The sequence below is a fragment of the Rattus rattus genome, chromosome 2 (assembly GCF_011064425.1).
Source record: "Rattus rattus isolate New Zealand chromosome 2, Rrattus_CSIRO_v1, whole genome shotgun sequence".
NCBI classification, from domain to species: Eukaryota; Metazoa; Chordata; class Mammalia; order Rodentia; family Muridae; genus Rattus; species Rattus rattus.
In genome coordinates, this window is record NC_046155.1 from 133,593,870 (window position 1) to 133,614,734 (window position 20,865).

The 20,865-nt window shown below is 44.0% G+C and overlaps 1 protein-coding gene across 1 annotated transcript in view; it reads right to left on the reverse strand.

Annotated features, from left to right (window-relative positions):
• Cers3 (ceramide synthase 3) overlaps positions 1 to 19,511 on the reverse strand; it is an 87,494-nt gene extending 67,983 nt beyond the window's left edge. Inside the window, exons 1-3 of the mRNA XM_032893439.1 lie at positions 19,507 to 19,511; positions 11,756 to 11,771; positions 3,232 to 3,405 (exon numbers count right to left, since the gene is read on the reverse strand). Coding sequence (XP_032749330.1) covers positions 3,232 to 3,405; positions 11,756 to 11,763 — 182 coding nt within the window. The 5' untranslated portion in view covers positions 11,764 to 11,771; positions 19,507 to 19,511. The remainder of the gene's footprint in view (positions 1 to 3,231; positions 3,406 to 11,755; positions 11,772 to 19,506) is intronic.
• Positions 19,512 to 20,865: the final 1,354 nt, after the last annotated feature.

Here is a 20,865-nt window from a genome sequence, read left to right on the forward strand (position 1 = left end):
CCCAAACAAATAAATAAGCACAACTCCAACCGAAAAAGGAACAAATAAATAGATAAGTAAACATAAATAAATCAACATATCCTTTCTCTAGTTCTGACAAACTGTAACTTCTGCCAGGTTTTGTCTATTCTAGTACTTCAAAACAGTTTCTGTGCTTAATTAAAATCCAGAAACTTGGTTATGAATGATCAGATGACCAGCCCTTTATTTCATTTTTTTAAATACAGAAGTTAAGTAAAAATTTCATAAGGTAATGTGATTTAAAAAAAAAGTATTCCAACTTCCAGACAAAGTTCTATTGGAGAAAGGCCATGACATTCAGAAACATAAAAAGAAAGTAGTGTGCACCAGATGAACAGAGGGCAAACAGATAGGTTTATGCTGCTGATTGTTTTCAAGGAAGGAAGGGAATTAGGTCTTTCATATCAGTTATGCAACCAACAATGTAGGCACACACAACTAAGGACTCCAGAGTCACATGGATAGAAGGACACCATCATCACACTTTCTGCTCTAACGTACAGTTCATGTGAGACCATTTAGATCATTCTAGTGAGTTAACAGTGGACAATCTTTCTCCACTCCCGAAAACTGCTGGAGATTGGTCTCTCAGGACTCTACGAGCTGGTGAGAAAGCGGAGAAGCAGGGGCCTCCTCCGAGTGCAAAGGTGTGGAAGAAGTGGCCTGGCTTTCCGCCTTGCACCTCTGCCTCCGGCCTCAGGGCTACACTCTGATCTTCATGGAACTGTCCAGTTCTCGTGTCGAACTTTGAGTGGATCTCTTTGAAACCAAATTTTAAGGACATTAAAGAATTTATAGACCGTAAACTAATGAGAAACTACTAGTCTTACCCTAAATAAATGAATAAATAAATAGTCTGACAGTATCAAACGTATAAGATTTGTCAAGGCAATCCAGAAGGTTGAGATTTACAGGAAACTTTCTAAACTATCTCTTGATTCCCAGGAGATATTTGCTTACTCTCTTCCACTATCAGAAACGTTGTACTGTGAGATTCAAAAAAAGTCTGTATAACCAGAGCAAACAAACAGACAAACAGACCCTCACTCAACACTCTTGAACCTGATGTCATGACTTGTTTGTTTGAGTACCACTAAGGACTTGAGGATTAACGTCCTGGTTTCCCACTTACAGAATACTTATGGTTTTTGTACCATCTAAACTGTACTTACAAATATTTTGTAAGAAATAAAAAATGCTTTATTTAGGGTATAAGTGGTTTAATTTATAACAAATAATGTAGAATACAAGGGAAATATAAACTTTTATCTTAATTTATGGAGTATGATCTCTCTGCCATGTCAAATATTTTTCTATCTCACTGAAAGAGATATGCTTCTGTAATATTCTGTAGTAGAATATTACTACAAGCTGGAGAGATGGATCAGTGGGTAAAAGCACTGGCTGCTCTTGCAAAGGACCCATGTTCAAATCCCAGCACCTACATGGTGGCCCTCAACCATCTGTAACTTCAACACCTTCTTCTGACTTTTTCAGGCACTGCATACATATGGTGTACAAACACCCATACACATAAAAATCAAAGAGGGAATAGAAAGAATTCAGGATGCGTTGTTGGGAATTAACTTGATAAGGAGCCAGAAGATGATGGCTACACTAATCCCTTGAGGAAGCAAGAATGACCTTAAGGTTAAAGGTCTTCCCCACTGCTGTCAGCCAGGCGAGAGAGACATAGACATCGAGACTTGGTCCTCAGCTGTGATGTTCTGGCAACCAGAAGGATACTCTGTCTCACTGGCTGACCAGATACTGGAAACAACAGCCGGCCACAGAAAACACAGGACATCCATAGTGGAAAGAAATACAGGACCCAGATGCCAAGTTCACCGGTCATTAGTAAAGTTCGAAAATAGAGACTAGTTCAAGCAGTACAATGTCGTTTGTTAATTTGAATGTGCAGGGGCAAATTTTATTTTCTTTATATATTATTTGGAAAATCAGACTCCATATGTAAAGGGTATAACTGTTCAAAAGGAAGGACAGGAGCTAGACAGAAGTCTCAGTGGTTAAGAGGGCTGTGGCTCTGCCAGAGAACCTGAATCCAGTTCCCAGCATCTACTTGGTGCAGCTCACAAGTACCCATAATTCCACTGCAGAGGGTCCAATGCCACCTTTAGCTTCTCCAGATGCCAGGATACATGCATCATAAATGTGAACATATTAAAACAATAAATACTTCTAAGGGAAGGGGAGCGGTATCATAAATAGGCACACATTAATAAGAATACATGTCTTCAGAAGGAAGGACTTCTCAAGTACACTGAGCCACACTTCAGGGGCAGACCAGGGGTCTCTTCTTCGTGAGAGCAAGAGGTCCATTTTTGACCCAAGTGAAGCTGAAGTTTGTACAAAACCCTTTTGGCGAGTCCATGAAATAGAACTGGTCAGACAGACTCTCCAGGCGAGGCCTCTTGCAGATGCTTATAAACACGTGGTCTGTGCTGCATTTGATCTTGGGCCACTTGATCTTTACCAGGCCTGTCTTACGTTTCTCCAGCTCTTGCCATTCAAACAAACATGGCTTTTCTGCTTCAAATGAACTAATTTGCTCATAGCAGAGGCCACTACAGAAACTACACATGAGCATTTGCTTCCTGTTGTCAGAACACTAACACAGTTTTAATATGGGGTTGAGTAGAAATACAGTATATAGAAATAGAGTATATAGAAATATCCCTACAAATTAAATCAAGAAAAAAGTTTATTATTTTTTGAGAAAGCAAATTAACGTTGTTTTCTGATTTCCTTATGCTTGGGAACAAAGGACAACTATTCAACTTAAAAATAAGCTATGCTACACCAGGGTAGTTGGTTTGCTCCTTAATGAGACATTTCTGCTCTTTTCCAGACATTCTAGAATACAGCTCATCTTCAAGAAATGCTTTTTCTAGCACTGTCACAACTTACTGTTAGTAGAGTTAACTGTACGAATCGATGCGGTTCACTGTAACATCCCACATGTGCCCACATCATGGCTCCTCATGGCTGTCCCCCCGCACGCACCCTGTCTCCATCTTGTTTGATTTTTATTGTAAGGGTAAAGCACACAATGATAGCCACAACTCAAATTCTTCCTCTGCAGCCTGCAAATAATGTTTCATGTGCACTCGTTAAGGACCAGGTCTTAGACTTTACCATGGTAGAGTCACCAAGGGAGGATGGGAAGGGGAACACGTAAGTACCACTTACTTTTCAAAGAAGTATCTGACGACCAGTAAGAGAAGGGCATACGGAATTGTGATATACAAGTGGGACGCTTTCACAAAGACCAGTCCTTCATGATCTTCCAGGTCTGACCACTTTATTGTCGGAGGAAGCCAGAATCTCTCCGACCAGAACCATTTTCTAAACCTGTAAAACATTCTAGACAAATGAAGAAAAGGACACGTTAGACTCGCAAACCCAGCACTTGGAACTGTGATAGTGTCGAGCGCTGTCCTTGGAAACACCTAAAGCAGGATCTGAAAATAAGAAAGGAGGTAAGTACTTGAGCTCTCACTGTCTTCCACTGCACAACAAGGTCACTGAGCCCAGTCCTCCAGAGTGCTTAGGCCAGGGGAAGAAAACCAAAGCTTAACACATGCCTCTTCAGACTTTGGGATGCACACATGTGGCTATTACAGATCTTTATTTTCCTCATGTGGCTCATGATATAAAAATAATTTAATGGGCTACTCAACTTCCAAGTATCAAAGATCAAGCCCCTGAAAGTTCCAACGTGTAGATGGAACTTAACGAGCACTCTAAGACATTTCCTGGGAGCCAAAGGACAAAGAATTTACATGATGTCATATCAGTAATCTTTCTATTTGTATTGTTTTGTGGTAGTGGGAATTGAACTTAGAACTTTATCATATTAGGCAAGGACTCTACAGTGAGATATATGCCTGACCCCCTTTTATTTTGAAGCCAGTTGTTAGTAAATTGTATAGACTAGCCTTGTGCCCATTTTGTAGTCCTGCAGGCTTCCAACCTGTAATCCTCCTGCTTCAGTTTCCTAATAGCTAGGAATACAAATCTTTGCCATTGAGCATGGCTCTTGTTAATAATTATATTTATGGAGACTCTTATCTGTTAAGCACTGTGCTAGGTGTGGGGTATACAGCAGTTCATAAGGTTCCCATCTTGAGAACCAAATAGACTTGTAAGTGAGGCAAGGCTGATTAAAATGATACCATAAAAATTTTACAATTCTAATGTGTTCATTGTTTATTATTACTATTATTATTATTATTATTATTCATGTTATTATCTCTTAGAAGCTTGTTTTTCTCTAACGAAAGACAGAAACAGGGTGGATCGGGATGGGAAGGGAAAGGGGAAGGAACTGGGAGGAGGAGAGGGAGTAGAAAACCATAAGCGGAATATAGTATGTGGAAAAGGTCTCTTTTTAATAAAAGGGAAAAAAGAATCCTAACTAGAACAGAAAAATAAAATAAAGAATAGAACTGCAAGGTGCCATGAGGCAAGGCTGGACACTGGGTCCAGCAAAGATACACCCACTAAAGATGGCCAGCAGTGAGTGAGTGGAAGTGAACTGGGGAAGACAGAAGAGCAGGAGTGGAAGCTGATTGGCAGCGAGCAGCACTGAAAAGTGACTTGGATTCTGTTGCTTCCCTTTGCTGTCCCAACAACCAACCCAGAAGCATCTGTGAGCACAGGGTGCAAGAATTCCTCTTCATCTGCAAGCAGACAGCTGTGCAGCTCTGGACCCCTGCTGGCCGACCTCTCGCCCAACTCAAGTTTGAAATCGCTATGGGCTCAACCCCAAATCCTCCCAGTTCAGACGACAACCCCAAGCTTCAGGCTGCTTAACTTGTGCTTTTGACAACTGGTTACACATCTGGGTGCTCCAAAAGCCCCCTTTAAGTATGATTACTTTGTGAGAATGGCTTACCAGACTCAGGAAACATGGACTTATATTGGTTTATTCCCAAATGATACAGAAGAAGAGATGGACAGGGCACAGCACGTAGGAAGGGCATTGATCGTCTACGCTTTCTCCAGGTACACACGCTAAGCTACCTGAAGCTCTTGCAGACCTGCCCTCTGTTCTTACTGCAATTTTATTGTGTAGGCATAATTAAGCCATTGGCCACTGGCAAAGAATTGAAACCTTTGCAGCCCCTTGGCCCTCCCCAGAAGTTGAGCGGTATGGCTGGTGGCAGAAACCCTCAAGAATCCTGCCTTGGTCTTTCCTGGGCCTGGCCTTGTGCACCAGGGACCAGTCAGTCAAGTCATTACCATACAAGAGCTCACTGCCATGTTGGAGATTTCAACAGTCCAGAGGTTGTTTACCAGGAGGTGTACACTCTATCACATCGTCTGCATGCTCTAACCTCACCGTGGAGGCTCTGACCATTTCGATCCCAGCATTTTGAAACTGAGACCATTTCATTTTTCTCTGTAAATATTTAGCCAGAAACATGGGTCAAATTGTCTTTAGAGTCACAACCTTGTGCCTAGTGTTGAGAGCAGTGCCCTTCCAGAGGGGCGTCAATCCAGTCAGAGCCACACCTGCACAGCCGTGCCCCTGGAGAAAGGTGAGCTTGTGTGTGGACTCTCAGTTCACTATACTTCTAACCTGAGCTGCCAAGTCATGCAAATATGGTCAAATAAAGATGCCCACAAAATACATAATGGTTTTCTCTTGAGCTGTGGGCTGCAGAGAAGAAAGGGAGGAAGTGATACCAGGCTTCCAGGGAGATTCTAGCTCAGCCAGAGTTGATGTGGTTTGAGCCAGGGAAGGACTATGACAGTAGATAAATTGGGCTGGGGTGGGGAGGTGGGACAAACAAATGTCCTCAACCTGTTTGGTAAAGTAACTGAGGAGTCCATCATGATTGCTCTGGCATCTGACACCCGTTTCCTATAGAGGAAACTAAGAGACTTTGGTGCGGGCTGAGGATGTAGCTCCGTGGTAGAGTACTTATGTCACACACACAAACTCTGGCCTAAGTTTGACCTTAGTGTACCTCCCCTACCACCCAAGAGAAATTTATGCAGCTTTTCACACCCAGGTACAGCTCAGAACAAAGATAAACATAGGCCTTTGAGTCGATCTCCAATTCTTACAGATTTTAGAAATCAATACACAATAAAACCTTTTACCAAGCCTGGGCTCATCATCCAAATCAGAACCACATAGGGATATAAAGACAAATACATCTCTTGAGGAGCTTGTCTCTGCAGATTTGTGGCATTATTGGCTCTGATAATAATTAAAATACCAGAGCTAGGCACAAATAGCAATGCCATGAGTTAGGGTTTTCCCCTAGTATTGTTTAATAATTACTACATAAAATAAGCTGCTCACTCCTAAAACACAACTCAGAGTAACACAGAATTGTTTTCTGCCTTAGGAGAAATACAACTTTTCAAGCAGTTTATAAGTTATGCAGGAATAAGTCCTTAACATTAAATGTAAGCAGGGCTTCCAGTCTGCTGGAAACAATAGTTCATTTACTGCCCAGCCACACCAACTAAGGACAGCTGAAAAAAGAAACAACTTAATAGAAGACAAAGAGGATGCAGAAGAAAAAGACAGACTCCTGAAATAGAACTCACACTTAAAACAAGACTCTGCCTGGGGTTGGGGATTTAGCTCAGTGGTAGAGCGCTTGCCTAGCAAGCGTAAGGCCCTGGGTTCGGTCCCCATCCCCGAAAAAAAGAAAAAAGAAAAAAAAAAACAAAAACAAAACAAGACTCAGCTGATCTACACTAGGCAGCCTTCCCTTGGATGTTGCTATCAAACATCCATGTTTGAAGATTCGGGGCACTTAAGGCCTTTGGTCCATACCAAAGACAAGAGGAACTCAACACGAACCACAGATCTAAATGTAGGAGCAAAAGTTATACAACTCCCATGATATAATAATGGAGTGAATCTTGATGACCTTGTTTCAGACCACGCCTTCTGAGATGACAGTCAGAGCAGAGGTGACAAGAGCAGAGGCAGATCAAAAGAGATCAGAGGGAAAGACTCCTGGCATCAGTGGACATGAGCCAGGGACAGCGCCAGGGACCCACAGAACAGAGGAAAGGATCTGAACCTGTGCCTCATAAGGGAAACATTTCAAATAGGCAAAGAATCCTTACGACCCACCAATAGCAAGACAAATAGCCCACCTTAGAACGTATCTGAATAACCACTCACCTGACACACGTGGTCAGTAAGCACAAGAAGGGAGGCTCGACCTTATTAGCCACGAAAGAAACACAAGCTCAAGCTGCCACTTCACAGCACTGAGTGTGATGACAAAGCCTGACACTGACAGCCCCGAGAGGTCAGAGCTCCAGGCACTGCCCCTGAGAGTGCACATGATCTGCCAATCACTCACAGATAGCAAGGAAATTCAAAGGATTCCATTACACGTGGATAAAGGCTTACCTCAGTGAAAGGGCGGACACAAATGGCATGGCCTATCTGAGCTCATGGCTGTGATACATTAGCATAAACAGCTCCATAGAGACAGAGAGTAGGCTAAGAGTGTCTTAGTTAGGGTTTCCATTGCTGTGAAGACAAGCACGGCCACAGTAACTCTTATAAAGGAAACCATTTAATTGGGGCTGGATGGCAATTCAGTGGATCTGTCCATTATCATCATGGCAGGAAACACGGCAGCATCCAGGCAGGTGTGATGCTGAAGAAGGAGCTGAGAGTTCTACATCTCAATCTGCAGGCAGCAGAAGGCTGTGCACCACACTGAGCAGAGCTTGAGTATAGATGACACCTCAAAGCCCACTCCACAGCGACACACATCCTCTAACAAAGCCGCACATACTCCAACAGGACCACACCTCTTAATGGTGCCACTCCCTATGGTCCATGCATCCAAACACTTGAGACTATAAGGGTCAAATCTATCAAGCCCCGCCACTGATATACCTTGGGGCTGTGGGGGGTGGGGAGTATTACTGGCTTGAGAGGATGGGAGGAGACTTCTAAGGGAGGGGCATGCATTTCTATGGGAGTAATGAAGTATTCAACATCTGTGTCACTACACAACAGATAATATACTGTAAAACATTAGTGTCTACTTTAAACAAATAATGTAATGTGTGAATTATATGTTAAGAAAAAAAGAGTAAGATACTTCAGAGAGGAAGATTTCAAATTCAAGGCCAATCTAAACTGTATCATTGGAGCCTACCACAAAACAATAAACAAACCCAAACTGTCCTAAATAAGTTTCTCAGCCAGATGACAGCCCCTCAAGTATAAAACTATCCACTAGATCTCCACATGCCAACATGTAGCTCCAGACACTGGCCTTAATAATCCAGCTGCTTTTTAGCTAAACTTCCCTTTGTTTTCTCTCAAGGTATGTGTAGTGTCTAATGTGTGTGCATTTGTGTATTGAGAGAGAGAGAGGGGTGGGGGGGGAGGCAGAGAGAGAGAAGTGGGGAGGGGAGAGAAAGTAAGAGACATAGGAGTCTTCTTCTAGCTTTTAGCCAGACACAATTCCCATTCAACTGGCCCCTTGGTAAGGCCTGTAAGGATACAACCTGCATAATGTGTTAACACAATTCTGGCAGCTTCCAGAGTAACAACACCACCTCTCTCTGACCCTAGTATTCTGTGCCAGTCACTTTGGAGGTCAGTCAGCACTCAGCCCCCACAGAAAACATGAAGAGTCACGCCCACATGTGGCAATGATATTCTCAGAATGGGAGCTGGTGGGGACACCTTTACCCATTAGCATCTCAGAAGGCCTGGTCTGACACGAGGTCACCGAGAGTCACCCCACTATCGTATTCTATATGCAGGTGTTTCCTTGGGACATCCAGGGCTGCAGCAGCCAGCTCGATCCTGAAGTCAGAAAGCATCCTGCACACATGGCAGCAGCACAGAAAACTCAGTGTTATTTCTCAGTTCCATGGCCTGCCACCTGGCTCCAATGTCATCCAAATCTGGTTCACCAGCCTTCCTTCAGGAAGGGCCAATAATCTCCAGTAATGGTTTTTGTTTAAGACACCAAGGAATGGGAGGAGAGGGAAGGAGGGGGAGATCTTAAAAAATTCACAATAGCGATTCTATCACTTAGGGCTCCTGACTGTGATCCATTAACTTTTTAGTTAATTTAGTTTAGTGGTTCTGAGAACCTCACTGACTCCCGCGTGATGATCTTACAGTCATTCAGCTTAACTCTAGACTTAGTGAAAGTTTGAAAAAACAAAACCTGTTAAAACAGGTCCTGTCTACTCTCAGATTGTCAGACTCTGAGGCAAGACTATGGCTTGAGCTCAGGAGCTCGAGGTCAGCCTGTGAAACACAGACAGAACTTGTCTCAATATTCAAAGACAAATGAAGAAACCCAAAGGACCACTCTTGAACATGTCTGCCCGGGATTCTCCTGGAGGCAGGCACAGAGTTTTACTGCTTGGTCCCTCTAAGTCCCTCTTTGCCTGGGCAGCCAGCGAGGTTATAGCTGGATGGGGTGCCTAGGAAGAGAACGGCAGCTGACCAGCAAGGACAGGTCTACAGTCAATGAGAACCACCCTCATGGCGGGCCCTCAGAAACTGAGCTACTGACTGAAGCTAAAATGTATTTTGAACAACAGGAGTGGTAATATAGCCCAAATGATGTTTCAGTTAATTATCTACAAGCAACTTCAGTTTTACTAATTGCAAAACAATCCTCACGATTTGGGTCTAGGGTCAGGGAAACATGTCCGGCTACATTACTGATTTGTGTTTTCTTTGGAACTAACTCTGCACACCTAGGCCCAGGGAACTGGTTATGCCTTTAAGATAAAGCACAAAGGAAATCATTAGAGCTCTTTGTTTCCTGTGAACAGTCCTGAGTCTGAGCCTCTGTGTTTTCTTCTCTCAAAGCATCAATGTCATGACTGCTTCAGGTAAACGAGCAAGGCCGTGTGTCTGACTCAAACACCTAACTCTAAAAGCAATTCACTGTGACTATGACTATTAATGAGCATGTGTGGACACACACACACACACACACACACACACACACGTACTACATACACAATACACATTCATATACAAACTCTAGACACATACACATACTACATAAACAGCACATATACACCAAACAATATACACACTATATACACACTCACATACAATACACTACACATACACCACACACATTATACACATAAACACCATACACTCACACATGCACACACACACCGTACATACTATACACACATACCCATTATATACATATATAATATACACACCATACACAGACACACAACACAAACACACACATTATGTGTGTGTATATACTACATAAAACTAGACACACTCTACATACACATTATATACACATATACACACTCACATAAACACTATGCACACACACACAATGCACACACTACACCCACCCCACTCACAGTCAACAAAAACCCCACACTGTAGCTGCTTGAGCTTACTGCTATTGAAAAACTCGGGAGAACATAGAAACCAGAATGGGACCTCCCATACTTCCTATTAAGAAGCAAGTGACTTGCATGGAGAAAAAAAACAACCCAGCCAAGTTAAAGCAATTTTTCTCAGAACACATTTGCAATTCTATTCGTTTAAAGCCTCAAGGAATGCCAGTATAGACTTAGAGATTTTAAAAACCAAAATAACATGATATATATGACAAAAATGTAGGATCGCATAAAGATGTCCTTGATGGGAATCTGAATGTCCCCAAGGAGTCACTCATTTTGTCTTTCAGTTCAGAACTCTCATTCCCAGCCCAGGTTCTGGGGCATGTGCTGCCCTGTAGGTGGGCCATCCTTTCCCAGCCTGCCCTGTGCTAGGAGCAGCTGTGTACAGCTGCATTAATGACACAGGAATGGAACTAATTTGGGTTGTCTCCCCATAGACAAAGCTGCATGTCTTGTTTGCTCTGTCCTTCTCTTAGTGGAAGAGGACAGTGCAGGACCAGAGCAGCACAGCGGGTTACCGGGCTCTTCCATCCTGCTCCAGTCATAGCTGGGCTGTCCTACACAATAGAAATGAACACCTATCTCACCCAAGGCAAAGAACTGAGTCTTTGTGTTACATCCTAGGCCAAAACTCTAATTGTGATACGGAGAAGACTATGGAGGAGTCATAAGCCTGAGCTACTCTCTGTGCTGCTTCCAAGCAGATTATAAAAGTAGAGAGACCTACCCATCACAACTATGAGTGAGAGAATAAAACACAAGCCATACACTAAGATAAAATATTAGAAGTATTTTCTATACAAGAATGTATATCTGAAATATATGTCTAAAATATATAGATCAATAAAAATAAACTACAGGGCTTCTTTCCTAACAAATCAATTGGGGACCTAGGTCTCCATTACCCTTCTACCTAGGGAGGGAGGGATGTCTAAGGACTTGCTCTGCCTGAGGAGCTTCTTATATAAAGCTTCTGCCAGATCTGACTTTAATGCCGTTCCACTTCAAACATCTTGACTGCTCTGGAAACATAAATCTCATCCCATGATAGAGTTCTCCACAGCCAGCTGCCCCGGGCAGTGGAGACACACCAAGAGAGAAAGGGGTTTCCCTTTCAGGTTCTACAGGGTTTGCAGTGAAGTTGTCCGGGTCCTCTAGGAGCCAGAGTATTCCAGTCCCTCACTCCGGCATGGAGCCTCCAGTGAGTTCTCTCTCCCAAGGAGCAGCTCTACCTTGTGCCCTAGCCGCTATGTTATGGTTCCTCAGAGTTTTCAGCACATTCTGCTGTACTCTCCGGACTCACCTCTGCATCCAGGCCCCTAAACCTTGAGTGTGTCTTATTATCCCAGGGTAGTGACTGTTTCTTCAACCTCCATTCCCATGTATTACACTGTACAGTTCTTCCTCAGGCCAGTCCCTCATGATTCCAGCCCTCACTGGGGCCAGCCTACCCAGATGGGGGGAGGTATCCATCTTTCTACCCTTACTCTAATAGTAGACAACTGACGACTATGGTTCTCTTAGACAAGTCAAAATATTGGAGTTTTCTTCACTCTGTTTGGGGGTCAGATGATTGATTACTTGAAGTTATTCCCATACATTCCAAAACTTAATGTCCCATGACATTAAGCCATGAGCCAGCTATTGCTTTCTGCAAGGGACATTTTATGAATCATTACTAATCACGTGATATTTTCTAACAAAGCTCATAACCCACTGAAATGGCAGTTAGATACTGGGATCCATATGCAATATAGTTCTTTTCCAGGAGAGAGCGGTGCTCTATTGCTTCTCTCTGTTGTGTCAACCGACCTCATGAAATGCCGGACAATTTCATGGTCTTCTTAGAAAGGCTCCAGGCAGAGTTCACATTTGCTATCATGTACAGAAAAACTCTACCTGGGCAAGACTCCACTAGAGACTATGGAAGAACCATAGTCGTCAGTTGTCTATCCCATCTGGAGCACCACTTCTCCCTGCAGAGTCTCCTGGAGCTAAGACATTTCCCTGGATGATGAGAGCTTTGCTTACTTCTCCAGTGATCCTGTGACCTCATCCTGGGATCATGTGACAAGTGAGTAGTCTGCTTTTCCTGAGTGAAAAGGTAGGTCTTTGTAGCTTTAGAACACATGCACTCCTTTTGCCTACAATGTTCTCCTCACATACTTGCTTCCACTCATCTGCTCTGTTGCATTTCCCTTATGTTTCTGGAAGGCCTCTACCTAAAATTCCTGGGACCTTCCTGCCCCAAAGATAGATAAAGGAAGGACCCCTGTGAGATGCTACAATTGCTGCCTGCTTCCTCCAACCCACAATCCATGTCAAATTTGTAACTACCTATTTGTACACTGATTTGATTTTTGAGTCTAATTGCCTTTCTGTATTCCAAGACCCACAAGAGCAGAGAATATTTTCTAGTGACCCACAGTAGCACCTAGAATTGTGCACACAGCAAGCAAATGGCCAACACTTATCAGGGGAGATAGAATAATAGAGTGGCCACTCTTGGGGGACTTATAGCCAGCAGGACCATGGCCTGGTCACAATAGTGACCACAGTATGCTAGCCATGAGTGTTAGCATTTTGTCTAAGCTCTGTCCCACAGTTAGTATGCCTTACTCACTATAAAATGGGCTGCTTGCCTCCTCTGTTCTCTCCTGCTCTTGCCTTCCTGCTCCTGCTCTGTCCCCATTCTCTTTCCCTCTCTCTTCCCATTTCCTTCCACCCTCTCTCTCCATGTGCTCATGGCAGGCCCTTACTACTACTACTATTACTTCTTCTTCTTCTTCTTCTTCTTCTTCTTCTTCTTCTTCTTCTTCTTCTTCTTCTTCTTCTTCTTCTTCTTCCTCTTCCTCTTCCTCTTCCTCTTCCTCTTCCTCTTCCTCCTCCTCCTCCTCCTCCTCCTCCTCCTCCTCCTCTTCTTCTTCTTCCTTCCTTCCTTCTTCTCTCTCTCTCTCTCTCTCTCTCTCTCTCTCTCTCTCTCTCTCTCCTCCCCATGCCTTGAATAAACTCTATTCTGTACTATACTGATCTGTCACATGGCTGGTTCCTCAGAGGAAGGGACGCCTCAGCATGGGCCCACTGAGGCAGCCTCCCTTTCCCCACACCTTAACACATATCCATAAAACACATTCCCCCTCTCCCTACCTTTTTATAAACACATCGGTGAGCATCTGAAAGACTATCTGATCTGTTTCCCCACCTATGAAATGGACACCTTACAGTTCTGGCTGATTTAAATGCCTGGATTCGTTACTGTTGACCTAATATTAGGATTATTTATAATTGGTTTCCTTAGGGGTTTTTATTGCGTCATCTGAGAAAACCCCAGCAGCTAGTATTCCTACGCATCCAGTTCCCTGCCTAATGGGGGCTACTAAAAGGATCCACTTCACATTAATATTTTCATAAGACATTAACCTTTAACACCTTTATTCATATACAAAAACTAACGGTTGACTTGAATAAGTAAGCAATGTCGATTACCTACGTAAAAATTCATCGTGTCACCTTACACACATGGAATTAATAACTATTGCAATCTTGTGTCCTATCAATTTAGAGAAAATCCAAAGTGTGTTTCCTTACTGACGTGGACGGTGTCTTCCTGGGATCTGACAACTGAAGTCAGAACAAGACAGGGCACTTTTTTTTCCTGAGGGTATTTTTCCCAAACTTGCCTCCTGAGAACTCTCCTTCCTGTTGGCCACCCTGGCTCATCCCTGCCCCATCCCTGCCACAGCCCACGCAGGACTGAGAAAGGTAGATGAGTCTTTGACTGGTAACAGGACTAGAAATCTGCAGAAAAACAGACTGGATGCAACCAGATGTGGGCAAAGCCAATGTTGAGAGAGCCGTCTTGGGATGTAAATATGACAGCTCAAAGAAGAGATAGGAGGGAGATCATGAGAAGGTCCCGCAGGGCTGGCCACTCTGCCTTTGAAGGCAGAACTTCATTAACCGCCTTTTCTTTTGTTAACTCCTGGAGACTGAGATGTAAATTAGTACCTGCGCAACTAAACAATGGTGTCAGGATATTAAGCCATCTCAGTCTGAATGGCAGCAGCAAGTCAGCATTTTCTTTCCCACACTCTGTCCCTCTCTAGCAGGTCCTCCCTTGCAGGCTCTCCTCCCTCGCCTAGTGAGTCACATCTGCCCCACCGATCACTGTGTTATTAGTCTCCAGCACAAGAGAGTGGGTCTGCATCGGCAAGTACAAGGGAGCAAGGAACCTGCTATCCGTGACTCACAAAGGACCAAAGGTGACTCGCCTGGCTCTGCCTTAGTTTCCTAACCTGAAATACTCCCAATCTACCTAGGGTTGTGTCCTCAAAAGTTCCGGTGTGTACCACTCCAGAGTATTTCCCTTCTACATTGGCGGAGAAGAGACTCCGGCAGTAAGGCCACTATATAAGAGGCAAGTTGGTAATTGTTGCCAACATAAATGACAAACACCTCACCTCAAACATCTCACAGTAAAAATGACAAACACCTCACCTCAAACATCTCACAGTCTTTCTTTCACAGAGCCCACAGAGTAAAGAGATTTACATTTTAAATGTGAACTCCCCCTGCCCCAGGGGAAATAGAGCATGAGGGACCAGCCTGTCACTGAATAACTGAGTCAACTTGGGCTGCCCCATCTCTCTGAACTCTCACTTGCTCACCTGCTAATGGGGCTTATCCTGCAAAGACCTTTTGTGGGGCTGAGGGTGATTACCGATGCAGACAGACCTGCACACACTGAAGTGCTGACTACATTCTTCTTACAGTAAAGGAAGCCTACAGAATGGATGCCAGCTATGTTAAGCCAAAAATCTGGGATCAAGCCCTGGAGCGACTACATGCCACAGTGTAATACGTTTTCAAACACTCCTTCAGTGGACTTAGGGGAAGGGTGCTCAGACCTCTCCACCCCAGCACACCGGAGTGGACTGTATGGTCAGGGCATAATATAGGGACCAAGGCTGCGGGAACTCGACTGCCATTTTTACTTCTTCCTGGCTATACAACCTAAGGGACGCGCCCTGGGTTTTAACTCGTTTATCTGTAAGATGTGTGCAGTAGCATCTGCTTTTTAAGATGTGGGTGGGGATTAAATAAGGCCACCATCTAAGCCACTTAGTGTGATGCCTGCTATGTATGCATCCTTGGGGATCTAGCTCAGTAGGAGCATCTGATTGCATGTAATAAGTGCTCAATAAATTGTAGGTAGCAATACTGTGGTCTCTCCCGGCTTTCCGTGACAGTGGCACTGTGCCCTTCCAATGAACAAGGACCAGCCATCAGCTGTGGTCTCCAGAGTAACTAGATCTGTGTTTAGGTCAACCAGAGCAGGTGCTGCTGGGTGACAACTTTTTGAATGACTTGACAGCCACATGTTGTCAGTGCAAGGAAACCTTTTTATATCAAGGAAATTGACTTGGAAATGGCACCAAATGCAACCTTTTCTAAAACAGAAAGAGACCTAGGGGGAGAATGTGGGGACACACCTTGGTCAGGCTGGGAGTCAGACCCACATACACAGGAAGCTGAGTCACTTTCAGGGACTGGATTACTAAGGTGCTCTGATGAAGTAAGTCCCCAGTTTTGATATTTTAAAACATGGGTTTATGCAATGCTTAAAGGCAGTGTTTCCTGCTGTACAGCCTGCTGTGCCGGCAGAGTGAAGGGCCCCATGGAAAGGACCAAGACGGCAAATGCTAATTCTCTCTGGGTGACAGTGATGTGTTGGGTGTGAACTGAAGGGGGAGGGCAAGAGAAAGAGAGTGGTGCAAATGCACAGCCTCAACTGCTCTCTCCTTGGTCTGCTAAATCATTAGAAAGGTTAAAGAATGAAATTCCGTTTTTTCCTGACCCTCGTCTCTGGCACTGGGCTCAGCTTCTGCTGGGGCAGCCATTCATTGTTCTCTCCTGTGACAGGCTGAAGCACTGCCATTTGCCTGCTCAGCTCCTTTGGTCAGGCAGCTACTGCGTCAGTCAGGGGCCCCAGGCATTGGGCGTTCTTTGCCAAATGAAGTAAGAAGGCATGGTTGGAAAGAGCTCCTCTTCCTGGTCTAGTTTTAATGCAAAAATCCACTTCGTGCAGAGGAGAAGGTCCAGGCAGGAGGGCCCGAATATAAATGTTCCAGTGATCTAAAAAGCCTGGAATCTACATACATGGTGTGTTTTCTTGCTCCTTACACTTGGACAAGGTCAAATCAATTGCTTTAAATGTAGAGAGACTTTGCTTACAAAGGCGCACAGTGGAAAACACAAACCTGGGTATTCTGTTTAAGAACAACCTATTACTTAGAAATAAACGTTTCTCCAGGTGGCCAGAATTTCCACATATACATGTATTTTTAAAAGGGAATCCTTTAACTTTATCAACACACATTTATATAATTACCGTGTTCTCTTCCTGGGGCCTGCCTTACTAATGAAAGTCAGCTGGTGCGAATGGGAGACAATGCCGAGCTGACCGGAGTCCCAGCTCAGCACGCCTTGCACATTACCCAGACCCCTCCCCAGTGGGGTCCTCCCAGTACTGCACCCCCCAGCACTGATTTGGAGTCAAAAGACCCTATGTTTTCTCTCCACCATTTATTGTTTTGGACTAAGGATATGTAGCTCATAGAGAACACATATGCTTAGCATGTACAAAGACCTTGGTTTCTTCCCCAGTATTCAAAAGAATAAACTAAAAGGGCCTCTTTAAACAAACTCTTGAGGCTGGAGGTGTGGCCAGTGTTTCAGAGTACTCGCTCTCATAGAAAAATCAATTCCATTCCCAGCACCCATACCAGGTGGCACGCAACTAGCAATCAATGAATCCAATACCCCTTTCTGGCCTCAGTGGACACGGACACACACACACACACACACACACACACACACACACACAGAGAGAGAGAGAGAGAGAGAGAGAGAGAGAGAGGGAGAGAGAGAGAGAGAGAGAGGTGCTCACAAATAAAAATAAACTGAGTGTTCTTGAATTATTTTTCAGATTATAAAGTTGTCAGAAGCAAAGCTACAAATTACTGCAGTAGCTTTCTGCAGTCCTGCAGAGAGGGGCTGTGTGAGATCTTTCTAGGTCTGCCCACCCCACCCCCAGTGTCATCATCTCATACTCTTAGGGAAGAGAAGTAGAACAGAGAGTGCACATATACTGTGTACCAAGCAGGAAACAGTAGTTGGGAAAAAGCAGAGGAATGGGCTAAAGGCTTTAGGCTGGCATAGGCACTCTGACCTTGGGCTGTCTATAATATTTGTGGTGGGCCTGCTTAGGTGTCAGCAACTCCAGGAGTCTCAGAAACTCTGGACATCAAAGATTTATCTGTTCAGGCTATGCTCCAAATCCTCAGACTTTCTGATAATCCAGCTAAACCACTTCCCAGAGAAAGTTCTTTGTAGGGCATCAGGAAGTCCATGTTCCCTGTGTGGCTCACCTGTGCCTCCTAGACCCTCACCAGCACCTGCCTCCTTACCATTTGCCCTCCATTCCACCAGAAAGCAGGCAGGGGAAACAGCAGGTTCAGCAGGCACTGGCCTAGGTGCAGTCCCCTCTGTCTGCATTCTTTACTGCCCTCTTAGGGGTTGGTTATCCTTGGACTACAGGAGGTGAGATCAAGCCCATGTTTCTGGGAGAGAAGGCAGAGGAGAAAGTACATGGCATGATTCAGCTGTCTCTACCATCCAAACCAGTTTTACAGCTGATAATCTGGAACAAATGGACAAACTGCCTTTCTACTGACTAGAGAAGACCATTAAATGGCAACACGTGTGTGACACATCGCAGGTACCAGTTCTCCACAGCGCCCAGGCACTGCAACTACCAGTAATCATTATTCCTACCACGAAGGAGAAAAGGAAGCTTGGAGAGCATAAGGGACGTGTACCAATCTGAGCTTAGAATGCTCAGTCAAATGTCAATGGTAGGCACTAAGGGTCAAGATATGATCTCTTTTTTGTGCATGACCTCATTTTGCTTTTCATCAAACCAATCTGCATCTCTTTATACTGAATGCTTTTTTTTGCTTTTGTGTGACCTGTTTTTGTTTTGTTTTGTTTTGCTTTGCTTTGCTTCTGTGACAGCACTCACTATGTAGCCCACGCTAGCCAGAAATTCACAATCCTGCTTTAAGATCTCTTGTGCTGGGATTACAGGCATGCATCATCAAGGCCAGTGCAAAAGATCAATTTTTATTATCACTTTATATGATTGTTTTTGAAGTAAGTGGTTTTGAACAATCTTGACTGACGGGTTAAAAACTGAAAGTCAAAAGAAGCCTCCCAAGCACACAAAGCCCTTCCTGCCCTGAGTACATGAAGTCATAATGGAATGCTGACATTAGTGGTGGGGTGGGGGTAGGGTTCTCAAAGCAGTCAAACATCTACTCAACATCGTCCCTTCAGAAAAGACCTACAGAACCGCACAGACCATTAGAGTGTAGTTGCATGACCCAAATATCCCTCCTCTCGAGGCTGTGAAAAGCAATGCTAATATAATCAACTTTTGAGCCACAGATGCCACTTCCCAAGATTACGTCCAAATAGATACAACAAGGGCGAAATAAAAATGGAAATGACTACAATTGCCTTGAGGGTATGTGGTAATTTTCTATCAAGGTACTTAAGAAGTGTGTGTGTGTGTGTGTGTGTGTGTGTGTGTGTTACAGATGTATGTGTGCATATTTTCGTGCATATTTTAGACACCCTGTTTAGATTCACATCCCATAGAAGAGGAAAAGGAGAAATGTAATGCGTTATGTTACACAAAGACGAGCATAAGTTGCTTTCTATCTTTAAAATTTTAAGTCAGAGTTCCAAACTGATTTGATGTGAACCAACATTTAAGACTTGAGAATTTTCACAGAAACCCACAACTGCAGGTTTATTTGAAAAGTTAGATTTGGCCATAGTCATCTGGAGTGACAGGCCTTAAATAGGGCATCCTTTCCTAAGCTGGTGTGCTGCTGATTCGATACCTGCACACTTTTCCAAGGCCTTTAAGACGGTGGAAGCTTACAACGTTGGAACTTCTCAGTGTGGACTGTGCCTTCACAGGATGACTTGAGAAGTAGGGCCCTGCACACCCAGGCACAGCAGTTAAGTGTTTAGTCTTAGTAGTGGGCTTTCAAAGACTGGTTCTAGGCCTGGGCTTTACCTGTCATTGTAGAACTATGCTTTTTCTAATCCAGATCAACTACATCAGGGCTTCTGGCTGTGTAGTCCTAGTATCAGCTGGATAAGTTCTGTGAAGCACCCAGAGATAGTAGTGTTGCCAACATCCTGTGGTTCCCTCTGTGACCCTGTCCCACCCTACCCCGTTGTCCTCATCTGTCCCCTCCCAACTCCCAGTCCTACAGCTTAATGCTGCTTGTGCTGACCTTGCTAACAAAAGAATCCTCCTGAATCGGTATCTTGGTGTTTGGATTCTTCACTGGACCATAAGGACTGAGCTGTCCCTATGTCATCAGGTGCGACAGTTGAGCCATCTTCACTGGTGTTCTCCACTTCGCTATGTGACTTTATTGTAAACTCTCTTCCCACACGATCATCGGTACAAATTTGGGCTGTTCTGAGTTGGGGCTGTAACAATTCATACAGCGACTACAAATGTTCTTGGATATTTCTTTAGCTATGGATATGCAGACATACCCATAGGACATATACCTTGTAGCAGAAATGCTAGGGCATAAATCGTTTGCACATCGAGGTCCAATAGATTTGCCAAACAAAAACTGTATGTAAAGGTGTCAACTTATGCAGCCATGGGAGCGTCTCAGAGCTCTGGCAGCAGACTTTCTGCTGGTCGTACGGGACTCTGGTGGTGTGGTTTTCATTTTCAGTATGGGATAGCTGACAATGCTGAGAGTGCCCCAAGCTCTCAGCCATGAGGCTATCATTCTGTCCTTTGTCCTTCTGCTCTTCTAAGCATCTGTTTAGATCTCTTGGTCATTTCTCTGTTGTGTTGGGCTTTCAGAACTGATTTGTTTAAGGGGGAGGTCAGTATGAGTGAAGCTGTCATAATGCAGTCTAGTAGTTTGTATGCTGACTGAAAACGACCTAAGTGTTTTTACTTGGATACATGTATAGGACATGGGTCTGCTAGGTGTACAGAAGGCACACGTGTCCTTTCCCTCTGCACCGTGGCTTCTCCTCTCTGTGGTCTGCCTCACCAGCCTCAGCTTCTTCACCCTAATATACCCCACTCTCTGTATTTTTTATCATGTAATTTCATATTTCATCTAAGAAACCACTGCCCATGCCAAGGTCATAAACGCATTCTACTTTTGTCATAGAGAACAATGCTGTTCAGTAAGAAATAAAAATGGAAGTCACACGTGGTTTTACCTATCTTTAAAAAGTAAAACAAGCTGAAATTTATTTGAACATTTGTATAACCTAAATACACCAAAATCTTATCAT